A 24,522-nucleotide genomic window follows, 5' to 3' on the forward strand; every position below is an offset into this window, starting at 1 on the left:
ATATTTAAGTGCATTTCAGTATATTATACAGCAGCCTTTGTGATTTGTTAACAATAAGAAGAAGACAATGAAGGACATGAAGAGAGACCTGAACTACTCTTCTGATGAAGTATTACATTTAGTAAATGTGTCTCAAAGGGAGTTGTTGTCATAAACCAACACGACACCGTACAAACGTACAACGTAAACAAAGTGAAAATGGAAAGATTGTACACATCCAAATGTGGCACTATCAGTGCCTCTGTACCTGTAAGGGCTGAAGGATAAGCCCCAGTGTGGACAGGTGTGGGGGGATAGGGCCCTGCAGAGTAGGCCCCCTGTCCATGGTAAGGAGTCTGTGTGCTGGGCAGGCCGGCTGTGGAGGCCGGCCGTTTGCTCTGGAACATGAGTCTGTAGGACTGACTGATGTCACTGTTTCTGGGGATGGTGGAGGACTTGTCAAAGTCAGAATGCTGCTGCTCAGACTCCTGATCCCCGGCCATTGAGAAATAGTCATAGTCTGATACTAGAAAGAACAAACAGAGATGTTAACCATTGAACTGATACAAGATAGTGTTTAGCAGCGTACTTAAACATTGTTAAACCATCCGATTCTTGATTCAAGAGTGTTACCTTGTGAAGGTATTGTGTCTTCAGAGCAGCAGGGTGTGTTGGTCTGCGTGCTGTAGCCACTGGAACACTGGATGGAGTCCCTACTGGACCTCTGGGTGTCCAGCTCCAGACCTCTGGATAAGGCCAGAGCCAATTCCTCATGAGCCTCAATATCACCAGCCTGGAGCAAAGACCAAATGAAAAAACACATTTGGTAGGGCCTGAGAGTCTCGCTGTTTGGATGCAGCCAGGCGCAATTCATTAAAGTCATTAAAAGGGAGCAGTAAATAGTGGGAGGCTCAGTCACATGCTCTAAATGCAATGACTGCAAAAACATCAGGCTGCTGGAAGTTGAATGTGAGGTCGGAAACCTAAGCAACACAGACAGCATTAAATGTAGACTGAACTATGTTAATGTGCTTCTCTCAGTATTGGCAGAAGAAGAGGTAACTGAAGCGCTGAACTATTGAGATAGTTTACAGAAAAACACTAATGTTTTCAAGCACAAAGACTCAACAGACTGTCTGAAATCATAAGGAGCTCCTTTCCATCTAACAACATAAACCAGCAATATATAATAACAATAATAAATACCTGGCAGAAAGCGCGATTGGCTTAATGAAGGCAGGCTGTATTTGAATGAGACAGGGACTACAACTGACCTTGAGCGGTGCAGCCAAAGTTCTGTTCTTCTCCTCCACTGATGACGATGTTTGTAGTGCAGCCAGAGCTGGCGCTGAGGCCGGGCCTGAGGAACGGCTGCTACCATTACTGTCCACTACAGCTGGGGTCTCCTTGTCTTTCTTCCTCCTCAGAGTGTTGACCATGGGCTGGTCATAAGGGCCTGGCTTGGCCCAGTCCTGGAAAGAAAGACATGTCAGTGTTCATTGTATTTCACATTTCTCTGATGTGCATTTGATGAACACCTAGAAATCTTTCTCACATACTGTATTTTCAGCTGCAGATTTAATCCAAAGTATAAAAGAAGCAGACTGATGAACAACAACAACAGTAAAACAAAATGAGCAAGGCTTGCATGTTGAACAAAAGGAGGATGGGAACAAGTCGAACATCAAGACTGAGGTGATGAACAAACCTTCCAGCTGGGGACTCGTGATGAAGGCACCATGGGGGAGCCCAACGGGCCGTTGTGAGGTTGGTCTGGCAGCAAGGCCGAGGGAGGACGTGACCATGAACGAGTGGGGCACGAGGAGGAGGAGGTGGTGGTGGTGGTGTAGGATGAGGAGGAAGGAGGGAAGAAGGGAAAGGCAGTGCCTGACCCTGACCCCAAACTCCCCCCGTTGGTATGCATGTAAGAGGAATTGGCCGGACTGTAGTGGTCAAAGCCATTGGACAACTGGATGTGTGCGCGTTGGTGGGAGGAGGGATGATAACAGAAACAGACCAAACAGAACAAACACAAAATGGGATAAATTATTGAAATGATAAAAACAAAAACACACCACATAACTGGGGAGAAATCATACAAAGGAACATCAACATCAATAATAAATGATAAAGTTGATGCAACGTACAGCCGGGTTTGAAGTTTAGTGTGATGAAGCTGGGGGCGTGTAATGCTGGTACCACACATTCATGTGAAAGAGGAGTGAGGTTTATGGTGGATGAGTGTGTTTCACCTTGTCAGTAGCGTGCTGAGGTGCACTAGCAGCAGCTAGAGGAGAGGGGGAGCTGCAGTCACTGTGGAGCTGCCCAGTTTCTGACACCTCAGAGGAACTGGACCTGGGACATGGCTGGGACAGCGAGAGCAGCAAGCAGGCAGAGGGACGAGACCAGAGGGGGAGGGGGAGGAGGGGGGAGACAGACATGTCAGCAGGTAGACAGAGACAAGCAGAGAGAAGCAGTTTGTTAGAGAGCAGAGGCAACTTTCCACAGTTCTCAGCAGTTAGTGAGGAGTACAGCCAAGTGACGGCTGTAGAGGAGGGCGCACTGGGAGTCGTACCAGATTTAATTGCATGGACATCATCAGCAGTGTTGCAGCTTTGTTATGGGAAGCACAGGCACAGTTCTTCTTCTTTAAGACATTGAAAGTATCCCCACAAACTCAACATGTGGGACATCTATTAGCCCTGGTTATTTTATTACCCTTAAAGGCACAATGAGTAGGATTTGTCGGTTTGCGGTTTGCAAACACAACTTCAAAGTTGGCCCCTTCTCCCCCGGCTCAAAGAGGGTTACGCTGCTCGCCAGCGGGTGAAAGCCTCGTTCTGGAGTGAACTTTGTCTGCTTGGCATTTCCCCCCCGCTAGATATGCGTTATTTTCAGAGCTGTCTGCCATTTTAACCTCCTGGATGCCCGATGTTTTTTAGGAAAATCCTACTCATTGTGCTTTCCATAATATGCCTATAGGGAAATCATCTTTTGCATGCTGCCTTCCAGAGAAGGAGAAGGAGTTTGGGCCAGTTTCAGAACTACACCCTCCATAGAAGTGGGTGTTGAAAATAGAGGGACATTAAAGATATCCACATTAAGTGGCCCAGCCTTATTGGCCCTTGGTTAAGGAGTAAGCCCATGTAAACCCTGTTTGGCCATGAGACTGCTCTCTTTCAAACAAACTACTGTAACTGCACCAAGAGTGAGGCAACAAGAGGGCTGATTCCTAGGACTGTACTGCAAATGGGTCGGGTATGGACTTGCCAAACCACCTTCACTGCATCATAAAATCTTGGAGTCTAACTACACCAATGTGTTCTGGACGGGGGAACTCTGGTCGCTGGCATGCAAAAAATAAAAATGTCTCATGGTTGATCTCAAACCACAAACCCCAAGCAGATAATCCTCTGGACGACCACATTGATGATTATCTGAAACCGTGTGTCAGATGGTTGGATAAAACTGACAGGAGACCTGCTGATGGAGACGCACTCTTGGTGCCTTTAAAATATACTGTTGACACTGTAACATGGTATTTTACTGTGATACATTTAATGAAAATACAACACACAGCATGCTCGAGCCAAACCACAATCTGTCACAGCAGTCAGCTCTTTAATAGCAGGATGGGGCTGACCTGTTTTGCCCTGGGATAGAATGGAGGCCGACTAATTTCCTGGGCATTTATGCTATAATAACAGCAGTAAAATGACTTCACCATGATCGCATACACTTCCTGCTGCCAGCTAACAGCCTCTCATAGTGGCTAGGAAGACGTGTGAGAAAAGAGTGGATTGCTGGTTTGGGGTTCTCTCTCTGTCTCTTACTACAATGACTGGAAAATCATAGGGCATATTTGGTTTTATAGTCTCAACCACGTGAATGTACTTAAAAGGCAAAATGATGGGAAAGTGTGGGTAGCCGAGGGGTTTTTCTTACCTTTGTTTCAGCTGCCATGGGCAAGGAGGATTTGGACGATGTGTATTGGTCGTGTGATGAAGAAATGAAGCCCGAGTCGTGGGAGGAGATGCTAGAGAGCCGGGCCGGGGCTTGCTGGGGTAGCGTGGAGCTACAGTACCGTTGGCGGGGGTGATGGTGGTGGAAGAGGTGGTGTGAGGAAGAGGAGGAAGAAGAGGAGGAAGGAGAATGAGAGTGAGAGCCACTGGATCCCCGGGAGTCACTACTGTTAACGCTGTTCAGACTACTGTGAAAGGGGAAGGGAGTGATGGTTGAGGGGAGGACCAGAGAAGGAGAAGTTTGGCGGTGACAGGCGGGGTGGAGAGAATCAAGTGCACCCAAAGACATGGATTGAAGAAGGAAGGTTGAATAAGAAAGATAAAAGAAATAAAAAAGAGAGGGAATGAAAGCAGGGGGTTGGGGAGAGACAGGGTGGGAAACAATTAACACAGCACACCAAGATGCAGCAGGCAGTGACCGAGGCCAATCCAGTCAAAACAACAAACCAACATAAGAGGCGTGAAACCATAATGACAATAATTACAGGAAACCACAGGATTTCATGCCTTTGAGAATAATCACCAGCGCACCCATGAAAAGCAAAAACAGCATAAACACTGGGTATAATTACTGTGTGAAGTAACTATTTGAATATCTGAAGCGGATATAAAAATGGTATATTGCAAAATGTGTATTGTAAAAAAATACATACAATATGTACCAAATCATGTACAAACAATTATTAATTGCAAAGCATCAAAAATCATAAAAGCGGCTGTGTCATGATGATTTGTGAATTCAAAAATCCCCCATCTAAGGATCAAGAAAAGAAAAGGGCCTGTGGTGTATTAAATACATCCTCTGTAGCGGGTTCAACATGTTGTGAGAACCTGGAAGGCCTTGAAGCACTCCCATCATGACATAACAAGTAATCTAAGTTTCCACTCATTCACAGAAATCCAGCAAGCCCAAAATTGACAAATGCAAAGCAATACACAACCGGAGCTTAACATTATATTTCTTTCTTTAGAGCAGAACAGTTCAGGAAAAAAAATCATTGGGAGACAAACACAAAGCAGGGAGGACAGACGGTAGCAGACGAGGTCTGAACAGCTACTCAACAAAAGTAGGCTTTTTGTCTATTCTGTTAAAGTTCTCTAACCTTCCATCCTTAGTTTTTTAATTTATTTATCTGTGCGTCTTTACTTTGACAAAGTAGGTCCACTGATTTCAGTGGAGTGACTTAATGAACAACTATCACTAACAAAGAGGAGATGAAGCAGCGATACAATGAAACTAGGATAAAGTCGCAAACTACTCCACATTGACCACTGGGTGGCAGACAGAGATTGGACAACACAAAAGCTCTTCTTCATGTCCTTATTCCTGACTGTATTACACTGATGTAGGCGGTCTCCATACCCTTTGAGAGGGTCTACAGGACAGATTTGCAGATTTCAGTAGATCCTATGTGTGTATACATGTCATGCTATCATATAATCTCCAACATGACCTAATAATACATTGTATGCTGGTTCATCTCCTCAAAACAACTCGTATGGGTAAAGTGGGTAAATGTGTACTTGAAAGACGATATTCACGGTTATGAGTCTTGTGATTGGCTGTAGGAGCCTACCTGCACATGCTAGACTTCCGGGACATAGTGGTGCTGGGGGATGAGGGTGGCGTTTGATATGACCAACCATAGTCTGAGCCTTTAAGGTCCATGATCACCTGAGAGGAAGGGACATGTTAGTCACACGTCATACTTGTGAAGAGGAACAGCTCTAAACACAGCTACATTTAATCCCAGAAAGTTAACCAATGATAAGTCATACAGGACCAAAAGGGTACGCTTTGTTTAACCGAGGACGGTTTCATCTCTGGTATTTCCCCTCACCTGTTCACTAGCAGGGGGAAGCTTGTGTGGGTCAGAAGTCAGGGCTTTGAGGTCATCAGAGATCGCCTGGAGATGGGTGACCTCTCCCAACATAGAAATCTCCTCATCCTAACAGAAAGAGAGCAGAGTGGCAGAATGAGCTCTCGTTCTAGGAAAAATAAGTCCTCTTTTGAAAGCAGCGGTTGTTTAAAAAAAAAAGGTCTGTTTTTGTTCTCTGAGTGCTTTCTGGAGGCCGAGTTCTCTCTCTCTCTGCCCCACTGTACTCACCACTACAGGCCGCAGCATGGCTACGAAACAGCAGAACCTCTGTCTGTCCTCTATAAGAGCTTTCCTCAGGGCCTGTTTCTCCGTCTCCTCCAGCAGAATGTATTTATCGCTGACATCCTGCATGGCACTGTCCAACTGGGGCTGGATATCACCACGACCTTTGAAACAAAATGGACACACAAAGAGAATATACACGTTACTACGGGTATAATAAAGTCACCAACTCACAGGAAACACCCGATTGGTCCATTTACTATTTCACAATGTTTAAAAATCAAGACACAGATACATTTTACCACTAAACCAGAGGAACCATAGTCTCCCTTAAACTTCCTTCACCACACAAACACTACAAAGAATAGATTTATACTGTAACATGCATGAAAGATCACAAGCGATATGATCACGTAGCAATGAAAGAACATTTGGTGTTTTCATCACTCTCTAGTGTTGGCTCAGACTGTTACTACTGCTCTACATGTTAATCTTTACACTGTGGACGCTGCTATCTTCAGTGCTACTATTTGAATGTCAACACTACTTTTTGGCTATCACCTCCACGTGAAGGGCCACTCTTGCCATGGAGTGTTTCCCGTCTCTTGTTATCTACTTTAGACTAATCTGTTGCTTGTCTTCAACTTCAAGCCAGTATGTCGAGACAGCCAAAAAGGGAGAACTTTTTTATCTCTGTTACTCTTTGTCAAAGGGTAAAGAGAATCTGTCTGTGCTTTCACGAATGACGGGCGTGCAAGGTGCCTCCACGACCATCTGGTCCTTGTGCCGTCTATGTGTGTGTATGAATATGTAAATCCAGGAAGGTCTTCGTCTACAGTCCCAAGGTGATTCTGTTGTTAAGCACCGTGTGCGTCTTTGTGCTGCGTGTCGTGTTTGTACTGTAGGTGTGTGTGTGTGTGTGTGTGTCTATGGTTGCGTGCACGATTTTAAGAGCGGATAGCCTGAAGCAGAATCAAGCCCTCTTGAGTTCTGTAAGGAGGCAGGACGGCTGGCGACTGCCCAAGATTACATACGGGGGACCTCAAAGGCATTATCTAACCACTTGAACTTACACACAAACGCACGCACACACACACACACACACACAGTCTTGACTTTGATACGTCAAGGTTAACCCACAGTGAACAACTATGCGGCCCGGTCTGTCTGTCTGCTGTTGCATCTGGGCAAAGATAACAAACTGGCGTCTTTTGTCGACACTTGTCCTGCGGCTCTCTATCATGCAAATCCGTAGTAAAGAAACGCTGATAGAGTTACACAGTCAAATCACCTTCACCTGAAATGTAAAACACAAGCTGTGTGCTCTTTCTTCTCCGACGTGTCCGTGCAGTTTATTCATTATGTATGATATACAGCATGTGGTAAGCTTTCCACAACTTTATCTCTCCATCAGTCCACTACACCACAATGAAAATGACAATTAACGTCGACTTCAAGCGCAGACACAAACACTAAGTTGATGGAAACGCGTCCAAATGGAAACATTTACTGTCATTATGCCCCCACTGGCACAACAGCTGACATTACTGAGAAGTGAGTGCGTGTCTGAATCACTCAAGTGCAGTGTGGATGTTGATATCTCGGAAGTATATACTGTGGTGGATTTAAGACAATGTTTGTACCCAAAGTGAGAAGAATGTGCAATTACACTGGACCATTTAGTTTTTCCATTCTTCTACTGAGTGTCCATATGGAGGGAATCCATTTGCCAAGTTAGTTTGGTGACTGCAACACTGAGAGGAATGTGAGTTATGTGTGTTTATGGCGGTTCCTCCTATATTAGTCAACTCTGGAGACCAAGATGAAGTAGATGGACCGTAGAAAGTCCAAATTGCAGAATATATTTTCAGTCTCATATAGATCCAACGACCACTTTTAAAGCAGACAAGTATACAATTACGTTGTACAAGGTTTTGTGGGAGAACTGGTAGTATGACTGAGTCTGAGAGGGCTAGACAGGCCTCAGTCATTAGTCTGGTCTCCACTTCAGGAATGTGTCTTTTTCCTCCTGTTGCCTGAGCTGACATTTCAAGTAATGTTTTGATCACTAGCTATAAAACAGCTGGTCAATCGGGTTTTGAAAGATAATACAAACATGAACCTATCAAGTGCATCTATAAAGTAAAACTGCCAACAGGTACAACTACATTATTTCAACTCTTGATGGAACAATGCTCAATACCTGCCATGACGACTAAAGATGCTTCTAGTGAATCAGGGCACTGTTGTAACGCTCAGATATACATGTTACATGACATTGAAAAATATTCCTGTTACATCACAGCCCTGCTTCTATTAACTCTGTTTAAAATGAATAAAAGACATTAGGCTTTAGGCCGAGCTCAAAGCCAGTGGTGCTGTGGTGTCTCCTTGGCATGCAGTAAAAGCAAAGATCTTACTGAATTCTGGTTTTCTCCCACTAGTTTAAGTCTTGGCCGACTGTATTCTCAGCATAACCACTGTGGGTTTGGAAGGACGCTACTGTAAGCTGCGGCACTTTGTCTGAGACAGACGGAAAGCCAAATATTTTCTTTGTTGCTGTTTTGTTAGCGGTAGAGCTGGAGTAGTGTTTAACATTATCACATCAGTCTCCCATTAGTTCCTCATGTACTCCTGTTAAAGGCTGACCGATCAAGACGCACACCATCACTTCACTCATTTAATTACATTAAAAAGTAGTTTAACAATTCTAAATATGGCTACGCTCATGGTACTAACTCATGTGCAAACTGACCATAAAGTGTAAATATTGTAAACTACTTTCAACTAACCACACAAAGACTGAGAAACATATTTAATATTCAACTACAAGCCATTGTCATTACTCAATCAGCTTGAGGCACACGTCCCTGTTGATGTAAAAGTCATTTCGGGGATGGAGGGGGTGGACACACGCAGCACACACGCACAATGCAGACACATCCTGGCATGAGACGTCAACTTGTGGTGAGCAGAGAGGTTATTAGTGCTGAACTGAACACATTCCCGGTGTCAGTGCCATAACTGGCGCAACTATGTGAATGGCAAGCCTTTGATTGCTACTTCCTCTTTCTGTTCAACCACAGACAAACACAAAGGTTCCTTAAAGGTCAAAGAGCAGCCGACTGGTGCCTGTGACGCGTAGTCTAGACTGAATATTTTGGATTCACGCCCTAAAGATGACTAAGCGATAATACACTGAAGATGTCTGTTAATTGAACTAACAAATGGTAATGCATTTTACCAGTCAATTTAGGTAAGGCTCATCACTAGGTAATTAGCTCATCCACACAACAGCCAGCAGGTAGGAGAAGCTCTGATATGTGTGGGAACGAAAAGGAGACTCCTTCAAAGTGATCAACACAGACAAATCATGTGATCGTACACTAAATACTGCACATGTTCAGTAGATGAGTGGTCACAATGTTTCCATTTATCATTTATTATCTGTTATTTATCAAAACGTTTTAGGTTAAAAACAGTGAATCGAGCTGAAATCTTACTGATAATCTATAATTGTTTTTTCCAAATTCAACTTGCCATAAATTCAGGGACTAAGCCAAGATGAATTTGTTGGGGGCCCGCAGTCTGCACACATGTGTGTGTGTTTGTGTGTGTGCACGGAAATGAGATTAGCTTCTTCAGCTTTCACATGACCAATGATTCCATTTCATTAGGTTGCAGTCACAGGCTGTTCCTTAGCAAGGCCGGGGTCTGAGGTCAGAAAAACACCCTCACAAGACACGCATCAACACATATACATACACAAGTCCCTCTTCATTTAGAGAGACTACAACTACTCGATGCAGTCTTGAACTTGATTCAAATATTTGTGTGTATTTCTGTGATACAGAGGTCACAGAGTTTACAAAGGTTTTGGGTGAAACGGGTGCAGGTAGGTTTAGTGAGGTTATCTTCGCTCAGATCTGGGGGGGGGGGGGGGGAAGAACATCTTTTCTATCTCAACTGTCATGTGGGAAAGAGCAAAGTCTTAGTTATGTAGCACGCCTTGATTTCTTGTTCAACTTCCTTTTTAAGAACACTTCACAGACACTCGAGGTGCTTAACAACAGACAATGAATAATAGGAGCCATAAAAAAAACTAATGAGAGGAGGTAGACTGAAGTAAAAACCTATAGGGGACCTCAGCTTCACAAACCATACATATGTGCTAATACGGAGTAGCAACGACTAACTGTAAACGATAGCTGTCATATGAAATAATTAGCAGCATCCACACATATTAAATCTTTGTATAAAACTCAATATCTGGTTGCTTCTTCACAATGCAACCAATATGCTTGGTTATGCATTCTAAAGTAAAAACGGACAGTGTGTCTATTCCACAAACTGACTTACCCAGATTATCAGCTGCAGTGCAGCATAAGGAGGAGGATGGCATCAGAACCACAGGGGACAGGCAGAGGGGAAAAAGATCCAAGTCAACGGAGAGAGTGCCAGCACTTAACACTAATGCATCACCTAAAGGTGCAGTCTCATGCATCGAGCTGCCAAATCAATGCACCGATATCTTTTTAAAGCAATACCAATATCAAGTCTTTCCCGCCCAGTGTCAGATGATACCGATAGATATAGAAATAAAAATAGTGCACACGTTTCCTAAATTTAAGACAAAAAGCAGAGGAGCATGACAACAATCCTAGTGATGTAGAGTATTGTAGGAAAATGACATGTGTCAGTTTAGAGTGACACGGGCAGTTTAGAGTTAAATCTACTGCATAGTAGGAATAAGAAGAACCATTGGTCTTTTCTGTGTTTTTTTAAGATACAGGTTTCTTGTACTTTTTGCTGTTGACTTTAGGAATGTGAGACATCCCCGTGAGTCATACCTAAATGATCAACATCTCAAACATACTGGAAGCATAATTCTCTAATTCCTTATTTGTGTATAGTATGTGTGTGAATGTATACGAGGAACCGGAGCCAAGAGAACTGCAGAAAGAAAAAGGCCCTTCCCTCTCTGAGTGCTTACCAAGTAAGGTAATGTTTAGCCTTACTAGAGCTGCACAAGTCTGATCACTAACGTCTTCTATACACATCACTGCTGTCTAATGGAAAAACTCAGAACTACTATTTGGGCATTTCCCCTTTTCCTATTTGAGCATATTATGCTATTTAAGAGTAATAGACTGTAGTTTCATTCTTTCTGAATAAGTTGCAAACTAGTAGAGGATAACTAAAGTAACACATTCTCTGACATACGAGCCTCGTCTCATTCTCAGGGCGTCACATCCCTCACCGTCTGATACCATCGGATAGTTTCAGATTGTTGATACAAGATCCGTCTCCCTAATTATTAGATCACTTGCACTTAGCAGTGTTATTTTTGTTAATTCAAATAAGCAGAAACAAAATATGCTTTTTTTTTTTTTTTTTTTTTACCTTTCTTGGCTTTCTTCTGAAGTTTCAGTGTGTCCGAGGACTTCTTCTTAATTTCCTGCCGGGCTCTTTTATACTCTGGTTCAGATGGACATGGTGAAAAATGTAACTGTGTGAAAACTCAGTGTCAAGGTACAATTTCCCATACTCTTGTTATATACTGTGGGACAGAAGCATGAACAAGACCGGTATGATAACCTCCATGTCAAACTATGTTTTAAGTCATAATAACATCATCATTGGGCCTTTACCTTTGCTGTAAATGTTGAACATGCATCCTCATGTCAAAGTAATTTGTGGATCAGCATGTTATGTTACTCTCCTGTGTGTGTGTGTGGTTACATTTCTTTGTCCTACCTTTAGCATGGTCCTTGTCCAAAGTGTTGACTCCTCTTTTCCACTCCTCCATCTGGTCTTGTAGAGGGTTGATCAGACCCTCCAGGAAGGCCCTGTGAAAACACCAGGATACTTACTTCTGATCTGAGGTCAGCTTGACCAGTTAAACAATTCAAGACTATTCAAGACTAACCGTTTAAAATGGTTAAATGTGTCCCAATTTAAATTCATCTAAAACATTAAGTGCTTGGGTTTACAGTTTTCATAAATGATGTTTATCCCAAATACGTCTTTATTGACCAATCAAAGAGCCTAACAACCTATTTATAAGATGTAAAATAGCAAATGCGTCAGTATATCTGTCACCTGATTGTAAAGAGGCAAAGAGAACGCCAGAGTTAAAAACCCATTAGGTCTGGTTTGCCTCTCTGTCTATACACTGTATGGTCCCGTCTGTCAATCATTAACAGCCAGAAGGAAAGGGGAGAAAAACAGACCCGAGAGGATATAATGATATAAAGTCTGCTTACGTCTGACTGTGTGTCACAGGAGGAAGTAAGAAGCTTGTGCAGTCACGTCTGTCGATCATTGCCCAACTGTGTTTGTTGTGTATTTGAGATGCATTTGTGAGTGTGTGGAAGAGGCTGTGAGTGTGAGAGCTAGGCAGCTGCAGGCTTACTGCATGAAACTAAAATTAGACTTCTGCCTCTTGCAGACATTTCTCCAAAGTGCGCGTGTGTTAGTGGGTGGTGACCACGCCCCCCCCCCCCCCTATGTACAGCCCCTGCTATGGAGATCCAAGTGGAATCTTTACTGAAATGCCAACCGAAATTAGAGAGAGACCCTTGTGTAGTGTGAGTGAGGGAGAGAGAGAGAGAGATGTATAGTGTGTGTGTGTGTGTGTGTGTGTGTGTGTGTGTGTGTGTGTGTGTGAGACTACACTGAAACATTACAGATGCTTGTGTTGCCAGACAAATCGTCTCTTGACCAGCATTCCACTACAAGGGGCATTCTCACCCACACACACACACACAAAATGTCAAGACGTGGAACATGTGGCGAGATAGGAATTTGAATGCAGACCATTATATTGGAGTTGCACTGTTCGGGGAACAGTTTAAGTAAAAGTGAACTAACTGCTACTAATATAGGAAACACAGCAAAATGAAATAACCACAACAGAGGGCTGGGCGATAAAAAGAAAATCCAATATCACAATATTTTTGACCAAATACGTCAATTTCGTTGACCATTGGTGCTTTCACATAAATACTTACACAATGATCAGTAACGTGGATACAGTGGGTAATCATCTGGTAAGTTCACAAAATGACATCACTTTACTGTAATGCTGTCTTGAAAAACCAAAAGACGACACTTATCCCATATTACGAAATCCAAAATTCACATTATAAGCAAATGTTGCATCACTTGAAAGTGGAAGTGTTTTAACGTGTGTCGAGGGAAAGTTTACCAGACATAGTGAAGTTCCTGTTAATATTCCACTTTCAGCTCAATAAAACCACCGTGATGGAGCTTATTGACGCGGTAACCCAAATTAAATCCCAGCTCTCATCAAAACCCTCTTACATCCCAGCCAATTCACCAACATTGCACAAGGGATGTATTAGATCAGATCCTGTAGACTGGTAAATGTCATTAGTGTTGTGCTGTGCAGCTGAGGAGAGAGGAATAAAGGGTAAAAGAGCACAGCCATACAGTATGTGTGTAATGTTGCTTACATGGAGAAGTGTTTGAGCTTAGCCTCTATGCTGCGATGTCTCATACACATCCTGGTCAATGCTGATCCAATGTCTTTGGTCCCGCCTGAAAGACATAAAAAATACAAAAAAATAAATCATTTAATTTACATGAATTCCTTTAAGTGACACCGATTTCCATGAGAGTAAAAATAAACAGAGAGATCCAAGTGCATCACATCAGCTTTAGACACAAAGTCTGTTTTTGGGATTAATTGTCGGAATTGAACCACCATCAAAAAGTTTCACATTTGCAACAAACTTTACATTTTTTTTAGGGCTGCAGCCCAATCATTTAGCAGAACCTTTAAATATATACGCAAGTAACTGGAGAAAATGGTTTAGCACAGCGCTAAAATACAAACATTGGGATATTGAAATATGAATAATGATAAAATATACATTTTTTACAATGTGAAAAAGATGCAACTGAACTCCTTCTGCCTCTTATATAAATAAAGTATATATCTATCTATCTCTTGTAGGTTGCTATTTATCTAATTGAATGTAAAGCAGTTTGGTAATTACATTGAAGTACAGTATGCAGAAGTTTAATGCTGTCAATTCATCAACTTCATACTAGACAGAGAGCGACTTCTTGCACTTATTGACTTATTGACCCCACTCTCTCCACTGTGGTAATCAGTGGGACACGCAGAGTTACCAACTGCACACACATGCAGGTCAAGAGAAGTGATGGGAAGTTGGAGCTGGAGCCTTGTACATGTGCTTGAGGCTGGTGTCAGTTTCCTTCACACAGGCTAACTAGCTGTCCACTGGAAGGCTTCAGGCTCTACAGCTAAGCAGGAGCTGACGTTGATTGACAGAACTATTGTCTGGCTGCTCAGTATGACTAGTCTGTTTCTCTGTGGGGTTGAAGCACTACTGTGTGTGTGTGTGTGTGTGTGTGTGTGTGTGTGTGTGTGTGTGTGTGTGTGTGTGTGAGAGAGAGACATGGTGGGGGCACAGATATCTTGTATGAAACTGTGTGGAGTTCTTGCAACATTCTGTTCAGTGTATAAGAAGCAGAGCGATACTCTCTCAGTTTGTGTGTGTGTGTGTGTGTGTGTGTGTGTGTGTTAGAGACAGTTAGGTTGTGATGATCTGATGTGAAGTGTGAATTCCCTCCAACAGAGCAAGCCATTCTGCTGTCAGCGCAGTCCTTGCTGCATGCAGAGACACACACACAGAGCTGTCACTCACTCACACTCACATTTACAACACACACAAAATTGTCTTTTACTTCCGTCAGAATCCGGACAAAACAAATGCGAGAGGCTGCTGGATTGGCCTACAACCCTCATGGTGATTTGGATGGTACAAAAGAAAAGGAAAAAATCCTCTAAACAGGGAATTCTATTAGAACAGGAGGAAAATAGTCATTTGAAGAAAACGTGATCATCATGCTGGTGAAAAAACAATATATTTCTGAAAATATGTGCACCAGGACAATTGTATTACAGACTAATCTAACATCTAATATTGGTGAGATTTTTGAAGCCACCTTGGGTGAACAGTGCATCTTAGGCTGAGGGGGAAAGATGTGTGCAAAGTTTAGAGCATATGTTCCGAATTAGTGCTGAATGTCTAAATTCCACAGGCTCTTGTGTGAAGGAAAGTTTAGAGGATAAAGCATTTTCATGTGCGTTTGTCTGTCGTATGTAAGATATATATTAGATATTTGGAGTCAAGTGTCGTGGAATTGGCACTATAAGACAAGTTTTGTGTTGAATCTCCTCTGCGTTTGTCTCTTTGGCTGAGCTCTGCATGTCTGCCAGACTGAACCAAATTCATCAGTGTGAAAATAAACATCTCCCCGTGTCTCTACTCCAGAACTACACCAGAGGAACAGCATCTGTAGTTTTGGGTCTCCATCACTGTGTGATTATAAACTGGTTTCCAGACAATCTGCATCTGTCCTGCTCTTCCAAAAGAGCAGAATTAGCTCAGTGTGCTTTTGACTGCTCAGTGAGAAGGAGGCCGAGACCAACTGTAACACAGACTTAAGTGATTCTAGATGGCAAATTACAACTTTCTCAACCATGTCACCAAGACATAATTTAACTCCGTCCCATTGAGCCCATTATGTCCTCAACAGTTTTCCTCTATCCATTCATTCATTCCTGGTTTTTCTTTTCACCCCACATGCTTGTTATTGCAGAGGGTGTGGCTACTACATGGCATAACAGACCTTCCTGTTCTACAGCACCATAATGCTCATTCATTCCTGCGTTGACTTGTTTAGTCATCCTATCCAGCCATCCATCCGCCCATCTCACCCTTACTATGACTGCTTGTTATTCTCTAGAGGGTGTGGCGGAGAGATGCCACAGTGCCACAAAGAGGCCACACGGCAGCCGAAAGGAGGAGGATTTAGTGCCGGCAAACGTTTTTCATTAAGAAGTTACTGGAGAGTTGTAGCCCACTCTGGCGAGAAAAGAGTTTGGTTTCAGGTGATTATTCATTTGTCCCACTCACACTCCTGGATTTGATACGAGGCGTATAAGAGAACCAACATGTGCTCTTGGCTATACGCACAGGTGTGCCGTTATGATAGATGGAACTCTAGCTCACACAACTCAGATTTTGTGAGATTATTGAAATAGCCCCATTTCCATTTGAATAGAGTTCCACTGAATAGCGCATTTCCTTTCAAGGGATCCTGTTTATAGACGTTAGCACTGCTCACGACGTGGTGATGGCATAAGAACTCCTCCCATGCTATGAGCATAAACGGGCAGACATTTCAGGTAACTGAGGCTTGAAACTAAAACTGTTTACACAATAGCGACATGACAATCATGAGAAAAGTCTGTTGTTGAACTTAAAAAAAAATTCAGCAATACCACATACTCCATGTGTGAAAGAGACTTGTGCGTCTCACAGCAGGTAGCTAGTCCATGTGGCCTCTGCCATGACTACCAGTCACTGTGGAAACATGTATGATTGTGTATCGTGTGTGTCCACAGCACTGCAGCGTGTGGTCGGACTAAGTCAATATTTTTGTCAGCAACTTGTGCCGGTATGAATTAGTGAAGCTATTTTGTGCGTATGACAGAGATTTGTCTGACGTAAATTTTGTGATTATCTTATATGTGATTTTGCATATTTTGCCACATTGTGATAGTGATATAGTGAAAACTATTATTCTTATTATGATATTGATTTCAACCATTTCTATACGAGCTCAGACATCACATGTGGTCAGAGGAAGTGTTGAAGGTTTGGGTGCAATTTGCCATGTTTGTGGAAAGTTGCTCTGTTGCTTTCAGGATAAAGTGGCTGCTAACACACATCGTCTAGTGCCGACTGACCCCTGGATAGAAATAGTTCCATTGGCAGGTCCAGTTCTACACACACATGAACGTGTGCATGTGTGTTTGTGTGTGTGTGTAGCATAGCTGGCTGTTGACATGGTTGTTTCAGAGGCTTGTAATTATCCCTGAACCACAAACACTTAAATAGTAGAGAACAGACACATACACTTATAGACTATAAGCTGGACTCTTTGGTGCATCTGTGTACAAACGATGCTAAACTGATGTCTTTTTTTAAAATTAAAACCCAGTGAGCAAGTAGACAGCACTAGCAACTTTGACAAAAAAAAAAAAAAGAAATGCAAATTTGGCCACAGAATGTTTGGCTAACGTTTCAAAAACCACCAACCATCCCAGGCCTAGGAAATCAACAACACTCCACAGTAGAGAGAATATACGGGAGGCTATAAAGTCAACAGATTGTCTCACAGCTGTTTATTAATTCTCTCTGTGTCAGGTTGTGATACTAATACTTGTAAGAAACCACTACTTCATACAACCCTAACAAAGCTTTGTCTCTTGGTCTGTGACATTTCGACTTTCTGTGGAAACTTTTGTCTCAATGGCCTAGGGACATTTGTGACAGAGGTGATAGTTTTCTGTGTGTGTCTGTGTCTGTGTCTGTGTGTGTGTGTGTGTGTGTGTGTGTGTGAGAGAGAGAGAGTATGACAATTTGATGTTGAGCTGCCAAGTCTGTCTCTGTCCTCAACCCCCTCCCGGACTGTTCCTTGGAATGTCACACTGTGCTGACACAGACAGCAAATGTCTCTGTGTGTGTGTGTGTGTGTGTGTGTGTGTGCGTGCGTGTTAAGCATTTTGTAAGAAAGCAGAAAAGCGACTTGAAAGGATAGGTTGATGTATCAATGCATTTGAAACATACTGCAAAACACGCATTTATTATCTACTCTCACTATGACACGTAGCCCCTATAGTTCCATTGTATGAACACCCTGTGTGAGTGGCCACTGTTGGTCTTGCAATGAACTCACTTGCTAAATAAGTTTTCTAGACAGTTTTCCCTTCAGGCAGCAGGATATGCAACTCGTTCTCTCCACAGGATTACATAAAGGTGGACAGACAAAGTGACTTCCTTTGTCTGTATTTATACAACAGGAGTACCTTTGTGGTTGCTATGAGAACGTTAAATGATTTAAGAGCATCAATAATAATAATGTCACCAATGCAGCAGGAATCAATAGGACCCTGTATGACCCTCTCCTGTGTGCCTGCAGCTTATACCTGCAGTACAATCTCAATATACCAGCACACTTACAGAACAACACATAGCTAGACCGAGGACTGTTAAAAAAACACAATTGAATTTCTCCTGTTCTAATGCAAAACATTTCAGTCATCAATACAGAAACATCGATGGCAAAAGTGTAAATGATGTAAATGATAACTTGTGCTCATAGCTCAAAGTCAAAAACACCATTATGCTTTAGGATACTGAAATACTAACAATACAACGAATACTAAATAAACTACAAGAACCCTTGTTGTGCCCAACATCACAAGAGGCAGAGGTTCATTTCTGTTTAACCAGCTAACGAAAGTGTGGAACACACTCAGCCAGTGTGCATCTCTACACAGATCTCAGCCTGTCATCAGAGGATGGAGGGAAAGCTGATCTGAAGAGTGAAATGTGAGTGATGTAGGGAGGAGGCGAGACGAAGGAAGGGAGGAAGTGTTTGGAAAGGTATATGTTAAATATCTATAGCGTACATTCATATAAAAACAAACGAAACCGTGAGGAAGAGAGAGTGATGTGGCTCGGGTAGTTTTGACATGAAGATCAGAGAGGCTTGCTCGCTAAAACTCACTCTGTATGGGCACCAGATGGTCGCTGTTAACGACGGGCCAGTGGTTACACTGATAAGAGACTGGAGACCATACAGCCACACACACACACACACACACACACACACACACACACACACACACACACACACACACACACACACACACACACACACACACACACACACACACACACACACACACACACACACACACACACACACACACACCTAATTAGAGAGCTGGAGAAAACACTAAGGCTACTAAGCCGGCTAAATTTAAGAACATATCTTTTCCTCTTCGTGTTGGCCTCCAATCCAACGCGGCTGGGCGGGTTTTCACTCCGGTAAAACGGGAAGTGGCATGATTTCAAAATGATGATGTACGTTAGATACATTCACGGACTGTTCAAGTCATCTTAGTATGATGTCTTTGGAAACATAACCCACACACACACACACTCTTAGCTGAGCAGTTGGCATGCCCAGATGGAGCCACCCACATAGTACAGATACAGGCTAGGATTTCATTCATTGATTTATATTTCTGCTCCGTCAGTGTGTTAGCCTACTCCTCCAAGTCTACAATTTCATTTTTGACTAAACAATAAACTAAGTGGCTGATTGTTAGAGGTTTTAATAATTCTGGGAGCTGTAAATGAATTGATGTAGGAGTGACTGATTACAAACTATACATCAAAGAATGATGTAACTAAAACTAATATACTATTCGTTAAAGGGAGGATATATGTGGGGATACAAGTATGCATGGTCTCCAAGGTCAAGGGCTTATAATAGTCTGCTCTAATAGTCTTCATTCATCAATAGCTGCTGACAGAAAGTGAGCTTCCCCTGACCACACACACACACACACACACACACACACACACACACACACACACACACACACACACACACACACACACACACACACACACACACACACACACACTAAGTCTATAGCCTCAACGGGCACCAACACATGCAAATGTGTGGGCGAGCAAACACACACACCTGCTGCAGTGTGACCAGTGCTGCTGACACACAAAAACTACGGACTGTTTGACTACAGCTCCCGACAGCTGTCACGCTAACACAAGAGAAGGGAAAATGACAAGAGGGTAGAGGAGGAGAAGATGAGCAGAGGTGTTGAAAGAAAAGAGGAGCGGCGGGGCCGAGAATAAAATAATGAGGTCTATTTCACATACTGCAGAAAATGATGCAAGAGTGCAGTTGGGGGAAAAGTAGTTCCTGTAACGAGACACACCTTGGTTGATGGGCGTGATAGAGCACCAATAATATTACATCACAGCTCTATCAACTGATTTTGCTTGTCTTTATGAATGTCTCTAAACTGCAGGCTTTTAAGGTGAAATCTTAATTTACTTTGTGTTGTACGATATCGGTTACAACAATCAGTTGAGCATTCTCTGGTTTTACTTAGGATAGATAGTCTATAGACCAGTGTTGAGCAGAAACAAAAACATGGACATTGGTGAAAATGTGCTGAAATGAACCAAAGAATGGCATCAAAAGAACCAATACTGAATTTACAACATCAGCACAGCTAAAGTATGATTACATTCCCACACTCAGCCCTGAACCTGCTGCCATGAACGTACAGTAGATTGTAAAAGAACATTAACACCAACTACTTCCCATTTCACGTTTTATCAGCCCTTTCTCTTGCTAAATAGCACCATGTATATTGAATAGTGACAGCAGGGATAAGAGAGAGACGGAGGGAAGGGCAGCTCGTGAGCCAGGTTTAAACCCATGATGCAATTTGTTTGTCGATGGTTTGCATCGCAGTCAAACAAGGCCCCACAAAAACTACAGGCTTATATCAGAGTGTCTTTGTGTAGTGAATGACAGTTGGCTGCGTAGCTTAGTGACAAAATATTGACAATGGACCAACAATATAGCAGATCGTTATACCGACTGAAATTTATTCTCCAAAAAATATTCAGTACATTTATGTTTTTTAAAGAACCGATAGAGACTCAATGTGAACTGTAGTTAAAATGTGTGTCACTGCAATGCAGTGAAATGCATCTTGAATAGTGATGCACGAGACTCCCCCGGCCTCCTCCTCCTCCTCCTCCTCCTCCTCCTCCTCCTCCTCCTCCTCCTCCTCCTCCTCCTCCTCCTCCTCCTCCTCCTCCTCCTCCTCCTCCTCCTCCTCCTCCTCCTCCTCCTCCTCCTCCTCCTCCTCCTCCTCCTCCTCCTCCTCCTCCTCCTCCTCCTCCTCCTCCTCCTCCTCCTCCTCCTCCTCCTCCTCCTCCTCCTCCTCCTCCTCCTCCTCCTCCTCCATTTTCCCCTCCTTTTCTGCCCCGATCTAGTTTCTTCTTTTTCCTCTCTGCTCGCCCTCCCTTCCTCTTCTACTTTCATCTCAACCTTTCCTTTCTCAGTCTTCCAAAAACACTCTTGTTCCCTTTCTTCCCCCCCCCCCCCCCTTTTTTTAAATTTTTTTTACTCCCTTCCTGCACTCCTCCACTCTATTCTGTCATCTCACCACTGATGTGGAAAGTACAAGCAGCATAAAGACTCATTACAGTGACAAATGAGTGATGTCGACAAAGATGGTTTAGAGATGTATGAAGAGTTATGGACTGATGTACACTAAACAGAGCTGAGGTTGGTAACAGTAAGTGTGTCAGTGTGCCACTGTAGAGCTGCAGCCTGAACACGAAAGGACTCTGGACAAAATTCCAGCAAAACTTTACACTCTTAACATAATGCTTATTGTAAAATAGAGACAAATGTGTCATGGGTGGGAGAGGAGGGCTGAAGAGAAAGGGGAACATAAGGAAAACATATATGTTGATTTCCGTTGTTAAGATGAGGGGGAGAGGAGAGTATCGATGACGGAGAGTAGTAATGCGAGTGTGACAGTATGTCACCTCTGTGTGGTTCTGGAGGGTGAATGCTAACGAGGTCTCGAGGCCGCAGATAAACAACAAAAGATAGCTGACGAATGCACCCATTGCTCCGCGTCTCTCTCTTCCTCATTTGGAATGCTTACCGAGCTACCGTACATCTCTACATCCCTCCTCCGTTATTCTCCTCTTTCACCATCCGCCTCACAGCACGGTGGTATGAATGGATACCAGAGCGATGGATGGGAACCAATTAAGATAAGAAGAAACGCGCTTCTCCCGACTACAAAACGCCACCATCCTTTTTCCTGCCACACTCTTTGGTGCGCTTTGTGAGATAGTTCTCATCTTGCACAGTTGCTGTATATTCAGCGCCTATTTACAGAGAATGCTGATTTCCATTTGCTCAATACATCCTCATTACAGCTATTGATATTCTGCATCTGAGATCTCTCACTGGAACAATGATATAGGCCAGGGGTGCCCACACTTTTTCGACTTGCGAGCTACTTTTAAAATGACCAAGTCAAAATGATCTACCTACATTAGAAATGCTGAATACCTGAGGACCTGCTGGAGACTGAGCGTCGCGTTCAGCCTAAAACTACCACCGAGGAGGAGATGGAGGTATTTAACTATTATCCACCAAATAATTCAGTTCAGAACAGTTTTAAGGTCTTAAATCCATCAATTGCCTAATTCCCAAACTCAGGTGCAGGTGAGATTTGGGTGTGGCTATAATTACCATACAGTACACGGGATGCAACATATTAGCATTTGAATATGAATTTGCAAACATAGACATCTTAACAATGTAAAAAGGATCATTTGTGGAGTTACTTGCAACAGCTTAAACTTTTGTTGTGACTTGTTGCATGTATGATTTAAAATATCTGCGAAGCAATAGACAAAATTATTTTTTTTAATATATACAGTGTTGTATCATTACTGCTAATGGGTCATAATGGGTGGAGTTTTGTGAAAACTGTGCCATGGAAAACATGATAAACGCTGGACTAGAAAATAGTGAATTCATAAAAGGAGACATTATCTGCCCTTGAGAATAGAACAGAATAGAATAGAATGCTGGCTGGAACTGGAACACAGCAGAGTTCTTGAATAAATTAGAATGTTGAGGTGTCATCTTGTGGATGAAGCCGGGTGCTCCACAGAGGACAGCTGGACAGCTCTGAGGTAAGCCACAGGCAAAACCACTCGTCAAAATTTCTAGTAAAGTATTTTATTTTATTTTATTGGTCAGGCTTCCTGGGGGGCTTATTACCAAATCCCTCCTTGAATGTCAAATTGTTAGCATTGATTATTTACTGAGAGTAAAGTACAGTACAACTTAGAGAGCTTTGCTTAGAGGAGTGATATTTTGAAATGTAGTATTAATTCATTTACAACTGTATGATTATAAACTATGTAAAGTTTGGGGATTTACTCTAACTTCCTACATTAGGACAGTGTTGTTATGCTCTCATTCACTCACACATCTCTCTGGCTCTCGCTCTCTGGCTCCTACTCTATCAGCTGACAGTGGGCGATTTCGCCACGGCCTCCCTCAGCCAATCATATATTTCCCATCAAACTTTAAAGACCTGTTCTCTTCTGTGCAGTCAGCTGTCATTTCAGTACAAACCGATGTGACCCTCCTCCACATTCATCATCGCATCCGGTGCTCAAGGTTTCTTCCACTGAGGGCAGTCCCACTCAAACATGCCATCATCTAGATCTTCAGCCTGCCCCTACTGTCTTCAACAACTCCACCAGCGTGGAGGACAGCTGGACAGCTCTGAGGTAAGCCACAGGCAAAACCACTCGTCAAAATTTCTAGTAAAGTATTTTATTTTATTGGTCAGGCTTCCTGGGGGGCTCCCTGTTGACGTGAAGGTCTATCATCTGGCAAATTGGCAGATGAACTTGCAAGCTTTTCAACCTCACTTCAGGCTTCTGGTGTGTCCGATGTAGGCTGCTGTGGTGAGATACTGGCACCAAACTCCTGTCGCGTAAACCAGCAGCATATCTGACCTGTAACTTTGGATTCAGAATAGACTTTGACTGCTACCACTTTTCATAATTTGGCTCAGGATGTTTGGTGCCACCATGATGATTTTAGGATTACCAAATCCCTCCTTGAATGTCAAATTGTTAGCATTGATCATTTACTGAGAGTTAAGTACAATAAAACTTAGAGAGCTTTGCTTAGAGGAGTGATATTTTGAAATATAGTATTTATAATCATACAGTTGTAAAATAATTAACTATATGTAAAATATTGGGATTTACTCTAACCTCCTACATTAGGACAGTGTTTTTATGCTCTCATTCTCTCACAAGTTTCTATGGATCATCGTTATATCTGGACACTGGTCTTGCCTCTAACGTAGTTGTGACATATGCAAGAGTATACCTCCCTGGTTGCCCTGATCGTGACAGTGAGCGTGAACTGTCGGGGAGAGGCAGACACGTATCTCCTGAGTGAGAGTCCTCCACGGTGACATGTCGCTGTGTTGGGCTGCTGTTTCAATAGTATCAAACAAGGGGATGGCCAGTCTTCAAATCATATGCCAACATGCGTTGGGGTACTTCCGGTGTCCGATGTACGATGATGGGGTAATATACTCTCACCAAACTCCTGTCGTGTAAACCAGTAGCATATCTGACCTGTAACTTTCGATTCAGAATAGATTTTGTCCGTTAGCACTTTTCGTAATTTAGCTTACTATGTTTGGTGCCACTATAATAATTTAAGGATTACCAAATCCCTCCTTGAATGTCAAATTGTTAGCATTGATTATTTACTGAGAGTAAAGTACAGTACAACTTAGAGAGCTTTGCTTAGAGGAGTGATATTTTGAAATGTAGTATTAATTCATTTACAACTGTATGATTATAAACTATGTAAAGTTTGGGGATTTACTCTAA

The 24,522-nt window shown here is 42.8% G+C and overlaps 1 protein-coding gene across 5 annotated transcripts in view; it reads right to left on the minus strand.

The window, feature by feature from the left end:
* The window catches only part of LOC142938196 (protein MTSS 1-like), a 49,860-nt gene that overhangs the window by 3,974 nt on the left and 21,364 nt on the right, over nt 1-24,522 (minus strand). The window contains exons 4-16 of one of the 5 annotated variants that reach the window (XM_076081450.1): nt 13,582-13,666; nt 11,861-11,952; nt 11,507-11,581; nt 10,463-10,474; nt 6,110-6,267; nt 5,843-5,950; nt 5,579-5,676; nt 3,925-4,054; nt 2,232-2,345; nt 1,688-1,948; nt 1,254-1,451; nt 613-772; nt 248-505 (exon numbers count right to left, since the gene is read on the minus strand). In XM_076081450.1, the coding sequence (XP_075937565.1) occupies nt 248-505; nt 613-772; nt 1,254-1,451; nt 1,688-1,948; nt 2,232-2,345; nt 3,925-4,054; nt 5,579-5,676; nt 5,843-5,950; nt 6,110-6,267; nt 10,463-10,474; nt 11,507-11,581; nt 11,861-11,952; nt 13,582-13,666 (1,749 nt within the window). Of the gene's footprint in view, nt 1-247; nt 506-612; nt 773-1,253; nt 1,452-1,687; nt 1,949-2,231; nt 2,346-3,924; nt 4,190-5,578; nt 5,677-5,842; nt 5,951-6,109; nt 6,268-10,462; nt 10,475-11,506; nt 11,582-11,860; nt 11,953-13,581; nt 13,667-24,522 lie in introns of all 5 variants that reach the window. The other 4 variants (XM_076081447.1, XM_076081451.1, XM_076081448.1 and 1 more) reach the window with 4 other exon arrangements.

Source organism: Anarhichas minor, unplaced genomic scaffold (assembly GCF_050575085.1).
Source record: "Anarhichas minor isolate MPS153535 unplaced genomic scaffold, ASM5057508v1 ptg000080l, whole genome shotgun sequence".
Lineage (NCBI taxonomy): Eukaryota > Metazoa > Chordata > Actinopteri > Perciformes > Anarhichadidae > Anarhichas > Anarhichas minor.